An 8,609-nucleotide genomic window follows, 5' to 3' on the forward strand; every position below is an offset into this window, starting at 1 on the left:
TAATGTATAGTTTCATCCTCCTTCGCGCTGCTGAAAAGTGTCTGGCAGACATTTTTCATCAACCTTGGGATTGCGCTGCACACATGAAATGGTCTCCCTTTAATACCGTGCGAAGCTGTAATTTGACTGCTTGACGGAAATGAAAAAGCCTCTTTTGCAAAGGTTAAAAAAAATACAAGTACAAATCCAAAGCAACCGATTGCCTCCAGAATTCAGCTAGTTAGTGAACCGCCAACGAATCGAGAGCAAATGCAAAACTTGAAAATGAAGCTCCTTCCTTCCCTTAACGTTGTCACCAAACGGGGCTAATCAAGTGTATTGATTAACTGATACCCAGTAACCTGTCTTATGTTTGTTAACATGATGCCGAGGTGGAAAAAAAGCGATAAGAGTCATAGAGAAGCTTTTGTTACTGCCCATCCACCTGGAAAACCCCCAAAATAACAGCACCACAGACCGGTGGACCACTTTTGGTGGGCGGGGTTGTCTTTTTTTGAGGGGGAATTCTGAGAATAAAGTCAGAATATTTTGAAAATACACAGAATTATTAATAAAAGGAGTATTTTTACAAGAACTCCTACAAAAAAGTGCAACCTTCCTCCGGCATTAAAATGAGGAACGCTGAGCTTCTTGTAAAGCTATACTTTGGTACCGGTTTCACAAATAAATGTACGCACATTTGTTTCATAAAACCTTTTTCCAAAACTTTAGCACATCAGCATCAGGGTGGATCATCTAGTGATCCACCCCCAGTGGTCCCGACCCCCACTTTGGCAACCCATGTTCTGTAGCCTGTCAAAGTGAAAAATACAAACTTTCACATGAGTGCGTTTATTCAGAGCTAGGAAATTACTGTTTTCAAACAAAATTACTGGTACCACATCTACTGATACCACTAAAAACTTCTTATTAATAATATGCACATTTCTGTTTCCATGGCCGCCATTGCTGCCATGCGCAGTAAAAAGGACGGGAAAGAAAACCGTCAAAGCTCATGTGTGAAAAGCAGTTAAAAGTGGTCTTTTGGAGTCACAAAGTCTCCTTGACAACGTTTAGATCCTATTTACATGCCAACAAGTGGATTTGGAGATGGGTCAAGAAAAACCCTGTTCTGTGCTAAAATCCCAAAGGCTAACATATTGGGTTTGCTAAGCTCTTCTTTAACTTGAGCAGTGTTTAAGTCATCGGAGACTAAAGCTGCAGTCAAGCAGTTTCTCATCTTGCGACGTGTGTTTGTATATTGAAAAACTGTTAATTGGTTTAAATAGTAGGAAATGTAAAAAATATGAACCATTCGTCCCGTCACCTATCGGAAGTATTGGTTGACATTGTCAATAGTGCACGGGATTGGGATCAAGGGTGAAGAATCCAGTACTCTGCTGCATGTTGGCAATGTCAATTATTTTACTGTAATGTCAATGTTTTGTTTTATTTTAATTTTTTTCATATTTAAAGATCAAATGACCATCTGGGGATTAAATATCAATGCTGCAGGAGGGCTCAAAGTGGTCAGAAAATTATTGGCCAAATCAATCAGAAAATAGATCAAGCACTAGGTTTTACATTTAGTAACAAGCATGCAAAGGGGAGTGAATCTTGCTCAGTGCAGAAAGCATAGGCCAAGTTAATTTTTGGGTTGTTGCTGTAAAATGTCGATTATAAATTGTAACAGTCCAAATATGTGGCATACATGGCATATGGAAGCAGCAGGGCAGGACTTTTGATGTGTAGAGAAAGATTGGTGGCAGCATGGCTTACCTTGCAATCAAATGGTTTATGCTGTAGTCTCAAAGACAGGAAGTCATCTCACACCATTGAAGTGAAAGGCATACACACAATAGACTGATGGGGGGTATAAAATGGGACAACAAATCCTCCTGGTGGATTTGTATGGCAAGCCAATGAGACCAATTATCGTCCTTACAATAACGCGCAGTTCCAACCCGTATATTACGCGAGCGCGCGTTTTTTACAGCACCGCGCGTTTCCAGCCAGAACGCGCGGTGACGTAAAAAACGCGCGGTCGCGTAAAATACGTGAGGTGGGGTTAATAACGTTTGGTGGCGTTTTTTGCATATTATATTATCAGGAGGTTGTCTTTTATGTGCTCAGCCACTAGATTTAAATGTGTTTTACCCAATAAGAACACTGCAGCACCAGACACAACCAGGAGGTCCCTGATCGTTGGGGAAAGGCAGAAAGACGATGCACCTTCCTTTCTGATCCTGTCTAAATCCTGCTTAGTTCAATAATAAAGTCTGATATTACACAAAACTTACTCTGCTTGTTCTCCCTACTTATGCCCTTGGTGCAGAAGATAAGTGAAATCTTTAACAGAAATGTTATTAATAATTCTGAAAATATTATCATGTGAATATAAATCCAAAGCATACAGAAAATGCAGCTTTATTAAGTGACCTGGTTTATTTTATTTAGCTTTTAATTTCTTTTCAACATTTAGTGAACAAGCAAACAAGCGTGCGGTCGTGTAAAAATGCGTAAAAATGCGTAAAATATGCGTAAAATACGGGTTGGAACTGCGCGTTATTGTACGGACGATAATTGGCCTCATCGGCTTGCCATAGATTTGGGATGACAGGACAAATACAAAGAAATCCCTCTCATGACTGTTGGATATGGCGGAGGACCCGTGAGCCGGTGGGCCTGTACTAAAGGCTATGATAGGCTTGTCAGGGCACATGGTGCTTTTAAGGTTGTTGTTTTTTTAAACACACCATCCCCTGGGGTGCCAATGAATGTACCAACTGTACAAGACTTAGCAGACCAAAGCTTAGCAGAAACTCTTCATATCAAACAAATCATTAACTGTCAAACAGGGAGGTGGAAATAATGAGTTGAGTCACAGTCCAAACTGTACAGCTAACTGAGTGACAAACCAGAGGTGTTATTCAGGTTGGGCAAAGCAAAAGCCAGTCTGCTCATCTTGTCCATCTCTGTCTCCACAGGAACTTCTATTACATCACTATGCTACGTGACCCCGTGTCACGCTACCTCAGTGAGTGGAAGCATGTACAGCGCGGGGCTACGTGGAAGACCGCCCTCCACATGTGCGACGGCCGCCCTCCCACTCAGGACGAGCTCCCCGCCTGCTACAGCGGCGAGGACTGGACGGGCGTGCCGCTCACAGACTTCATGAACTGCCCCTCCAACCTGGCCAACAACCGTCAGGTGCGCATGCTGGCCGACCTCAGCCTGGTGGGCTGCTACAACATGTCGTCCATGAGCGAGCTGGAGCGAGGCCGCGTGCTGCTCGCCAGCGCCAAGGCCAACCTGCGCAACATGGCCTTCTTCGGCCTGACCGAGTTCCAGCGCAAGACGCAGTACCTGTTCGAGAGGACTTTCGGGCTGCGCTTCATCCGGGCCTTCACCCAGATCAACAGCACGCGCGCCGCCAGCGTGGGGATCAGCGAGAAGGTGCGGTGGCGCATCGAGGGCCTCAACGCCCTGGATATGGAGCTGTACGAGTACGCCAAGGAGCTGTTCCTGCGGCGCTACCAGTACAACCGGCAGCGGCAGCACCAGGAGGAGCGGCTGAGGAGGCGGCAGGAGAGGCAGCGGCTGCACAGGAACTATCTGGCCGAGCTGCTGAGACTGGGAGGCGGAGGGACGGAGGAAGAGGAAGAAGAGGAGGCGGTGAAAGCGGTAGGAGAGGTAGTCACCACCGAGGATTACAGTAGCCAGGTGGTGCGATGGTGAGGAGCGGGGACATCGCGGTACCGATTCATTTCTTTCCGCGTCCTGTGACTCAGCCAGGACCCCTCGCCCTCACAGACTCATAGTGCTCGGTCAGACTGCCGAAAGGTGTCTTAATATTTACAATGTATGTATTTGCTAGGGAACCATGAACATTTTGTATTTATATTTTTTTTTTCTTCTTATGGCTACAATTTGGCACTGCAATTGTGGAAAATGTGTTTATTTATTCAGTTGCAAGTGCTTTGAATGTTCTTAAGGCGGTGAAAATGTTCCTTAAGTTTCGCAATAAAAGAAAAAAATGCAGGAGATGAAAATATGTAAGTTATAAAAAAATACAAAGGCCTATTTATTACATTTCCTAAATGATGACTGGGTCCTTGATGTCCTGTTTATCTAGCTCTATGTTAAACTCTTGTGACTCTGTGGTGTTTGGCTTTATAAGAGTATCAAAGCACAAACGGCAGTGTGTTTTCTTCTTTCTGACTGCACTGACAAAGCAAACTGTTCCAATTTAACCAATAAAATTGGTGTAACAAGTTGAATACATTTTGTTTGACTAGATTTTCATCAATGTCTCACACTGTGTAGGCACCATGCTTTTAGCTGTTAAAAGTCTAAAAAATAGAAAACGACAAATACCCACAATAGTCCCTTTTTCCCTTCCTATCTACCACCCTCATTGTGTCCTACCATTCCTCTTTCATTGGCTCCTTTACTGTGCATCATTCCTTTCATCTTCATTTCCTCGTCATCGTTTAATTCCTTGTTCTTTTTTTCTTCATGATGTCCCTCCTTAATTCCAGTCATTCCATCAGTCTCTCTTTTAGTCCTCCGTTCCTTCCTTTTTCTTGTTTCCTACCTTCGTTCCTTCCTTATGTCTTGCCTACCTTGCTTACTTGTTCCCCACCTACCTTGTGTCCTACCTACCTTCGGTCTTTTCTTTTGATCTCCTTCCTTCCTTCATATTGAAAGCTTTCCCACCTTACAAATATTTGCCATAGTTTGACAGTTCAAAATTAATGCGTATGACTAAGAACTCTAAAAGTTGGGAATTTTTACATGAAAAAATTTGAGAGACACAACAGAGTGAAATGGAAGTATGCAGATAAATAATAACGATTGACAGAACACCAACAAGAGACTTCATAGTAAGGGCAAATGTACAACTTAAAAAACTACTGTACAGCTCTTAGTTATTAAAAATAGTGGGAAATTTTTTTAGAAAATGCGCAAAACGTGCAGATAGATTTATGCATAAAAAATACCAACAGACTATTTATTTGCTGGAGGGTAAAAACAGCAGAGATATAAACAATTTAAAAAGTTGGGAGCAGTGATGGTTACAGCTAGTAGGAGTAAGGGACTTCAACAATGCTCCGAGTTCATTCTAGGTACAGGGCAGTTAACAGCATAAAGATATAGCACCGGTTTGGTTTGAAAAGCGCAAAAAGAAAAAAAAGATCCATTGTAATGTTCATATGATTTAAGGCATTAACCTTTGCTGAAATGGTAATGAATCTTTCTGTACCCCCCCCCCCCCCCACACACACACACTTTCGAACAAAGCCCCATGCAACTTACTGCCTGCCCTGGTATGGAAATCCTCGAGGGACGTTTAACCAGCATGTATAAAGTAGGAAAAACTTGTTTCTACACAGCAATGATGAAACGTTTTTATTTAGGCTTTTCAATTCAAAAATAGTGCACATTACTTTAGTTTCTGGACTATAAGTCGCTTCGGAGTACAAGTCGCACAGGCCATAAAATGCATAATAAAGAAGGAAAAAACATATATAAGTCGCACTGGAGTATAAGTCGCATTTTTGGGGGAAATTTATTTGATAATATACAACATCAAGAACAGACATGTCACCTTGAAAGGCAATATTAAATAAAAATAGAAAGGAGGCAACAACAGGCGGAATAATTGTACGGTTAGCTTACGCTACATGACACAACTGAGAACGTGCCTGGTATGTTAACATAACATATTAAAAGCTATTCAGATAACTATAGCATAAATAACGTGCAAAGAAGTTAACCAAAGCGCCCGTGTCACTCCAAATAACTAAAATCCAGTGAAATCTTCATCCTCGGTGTCAATTTCAAATAACTCCGTTAACTCCGGAGGTAGAAGATGCGGCACTTTCGCTTCTACGTCGCTTACGTCTGATTCAACACAGACCTAGAGCGCCCTCTTGCGGTTTGGTGTGAAAAGTACAGGTGTAATCATATACCGGTAAAAATGTGTAATAATTTCACACATAAGTCGCTCCAGAGTATAAGTCGCACCCCCGGCCAAACTATGAAAAAAAACTGCGACTTATAGTCCGGAAAATACGGTAAATCTATCATATTGTTGTTAAAACAATATATAACCTAAAAAGTCATGATTTATTGCACGTTTGTTAAAGAGCCTTATGATAAAGGGCAAAAGAGACCTCCGGAAACGTTCAGTTCTGATCTGTCTTCCAGGCTTCCAGCAGTGTTGCCAGGTGTGATTATTATCAGTGACTTATCAGGTAATAGAGCTGGTTGCTTGTTTCTCCTGCAAAAACCAGCAACACTAGCTTCCAACCAACACACTCACACTATGGCTTCCTCGGCCCAAAGGGATAGAATATTCTTTTCAATGCCTCCACTCCCCTGTAAAAGCTTAAAAGTTATTTATCTGGCTCTAAAATAGCTATCCATACGTTTTTCTTGTGCGTGCAGCACTTTTTGACTATAGACGTGTGACACAGACTGAGTGTATGTGTGTGGTTATAATTTAGCAGATAGCATTAGCTTCCTCACATTTTCTTATTTATTGGTTTAATAGTAGCGAAGCTAATATTTTTGCTTGTGTAATATGAGTTTGGGAAGCTAACTTTTTGGTTAGCTGTGCTAACGGCTAACTGAATCAACATATTTAGTAAACTACTTAAATAAATGTTGTAGATTTGTTACCATTAGATTTGTTACCATAGGAAAAAACTTTTTTTTTCCATTGCAGGCACTTTCAACAGAAAAGGGGATCTATAATTAGTACTATAATTTTCCACAATGATATAGAACATTACACATACAAACCTAAATGCTCATTTAAAATTTAAATCACTGAGGGCTAATATTTTATATGCTTAAGGGAAGGTACTGTATCTCTGGAAAAGCAGCTTCCCATGATAGTAATTTGTACTTGATGGACTGTCCAGTACACATGTGAATGCTCATGTGTCTTTTCCACACTATAGAAATAGTCAATCTTCACACTTCTTCCACATTCACACGCGAATGATGAGGTTTTTCTTTTTTTTTACTTGTGAAGAAGAGGAGAGCAGCGGGCCTGAAAGACAAGCTGTCAGAGCCACTTCGAGCACTCTTACATCACAGTGACAGAACATTGGTATTTGTACCATTAGGGCATTGATCACTGGGCTCTTTGCTTCCAAATTGATCATTTAAACTTCAATTGGCCGTGACTCTGCCGCAGCACAAAATAGAAGAAGCTGAAGGCTTTTTTTTTTTACTCTCCCCAATCTGAGAACCGTGCAGCTCTACGGACCTTCCATTTTCGCTCCAGTAGAAAAACAATCAGGTTTTGCAAATTTCCACAGACAGGAGACCTTTAAAAGTTAGGTGCTGGGGTGATTGCCTAAAATTAATATCCCTTTGCTGGGCCCTGTGATATACACTTCCTGACGTCTCGATGATACGACCAAGAAGAGGAAAAAAAAATGTGTGGCATCTAGATCAATTTGGAGGCAAAAAAACAGAATATCCGCAGACTAAAATAGCTTTTCCATTCCCAGCTGTCGGCTCTACTTGCACAGCATGTACAAGAGAAACATTTTATAAATCTATAGTAAGTCTCACTTCTACTGCGTACACCTGCTCACTGAAGACGGGCATCTCAAAAACAAATTCATACTAAGGAAGCCTCATCTGGATGAACTCTCTGTTGGCAAAGAAAATGTGTTGTCTCACACTGCAAAAACTAAACTAAAAATAAGTCAAATTTTCTTAAACTGAGTGTATTTGTCCTTGATTTGAGCACGCAAATAAGATGATTTGCCAATGAAAGAAGATTTCTGCACTTAAAATAGGAACAATTCATCTCCATCATCCTATTTCAAGTGCAGTATATCTAATTATCTTATTTTAGGGGTCAAAATACTCATTCCATTGGCAGCTCATCTTATTTACCTACTCAAATCAAGGACAAAGACACTAAATTCAAGAAATTTTGACTTAATTTTAGTTCTGTTTTTGCAGTGCAGCTAGTAAAACACATGAACTTGAGAATAGAAATATGTTTTTGCATTTTATCAAGTTGCCATCACTACTATACTTTAAGGTTTTGTGAAGGTAGCGTTGATGTTGCCCAAGAATGTTGATCCTAATGAGGTGTTTATTTTATCTGAGAACTGTAAATGAGTACTTTCTCATTGTGGCAAGATAAAAAAAAAATAACAGGGACCAATAAGACAAACTTCAGTGTATCTAAATGAGATGTTATGCATTATGCAAACACCAAGCAACACATAATTAAGTGGGGGAAAATTATATTTGTATTAACCCTCTGATTGAATATTTTGGAGAACCGTTTGCTGCAAGTATTCTAGGGTATTTCTGTACCAGCTTTGCATATCTAGAGATCTTTGTTGATTCCCCTCTGTAAAATAGCTCAGCCTCAGTCATATTGGATAGAGAGCATCTACAAACATCACTTTTTGCATCAGGTCTTGCAACAGATTTTCAAACCTCATCAACAGTAAGCTGTAATAAAACATGTTTATTCTACAAGACAGTTGAAAGAGTGCGTCTAAAAATCAATGTTCCGTATAGCGGCTGCAACTCTGAACCAAACAAATTAGGAGTGGTGTTTGCATGTGGAAAGTACAGCTTTAAAG

General features: G+C 40.8%; 1 protein-coding gene across 1 annotated transcript in view; it reads left to right on the top strand.

Annotated features, from left to right (window-relative positions):
• LOC105935479 (heparan-sulfate 6-O-sulfotransferase 3-B) overlaps positions 1-4,259 on the top strand; it is a 35,627-nt gene extending 31,368 nt beyond the window's left edge. The window contains exon 2 of the mRNA XM_012875872.3: positions 2,967-4,259. Coding sequence (XP_012731326.1) covers positions 2,967-3,717 — 751 coding nt within the window. The 3' untranslated portion in view covers positions 3,718-4,259. The remainder of the gene's footprint in view (positions 1-2,966) is intronic.
• Positions 4,260-8,609: the final 4,350 nt, after the last annotated feature.

The sequence above is a fragment of the Fundulus heteroclitus genome, chromosome 24 (genome assembly GCF_011125445.2).
Source record: "Fundulus heteroclitus isolate FHET01 chromosome 24, MU-UCD_Fhet_4.1, whole genome shotgun sequence".
Taxonomy (NCBI): domain Eukaryota; kingdom Metazoa; phylum Chordata; class Actinopteri; order Cyprinodontiformes; family Fundulidae; genus Fundulus; species Fundulus heteroclitus.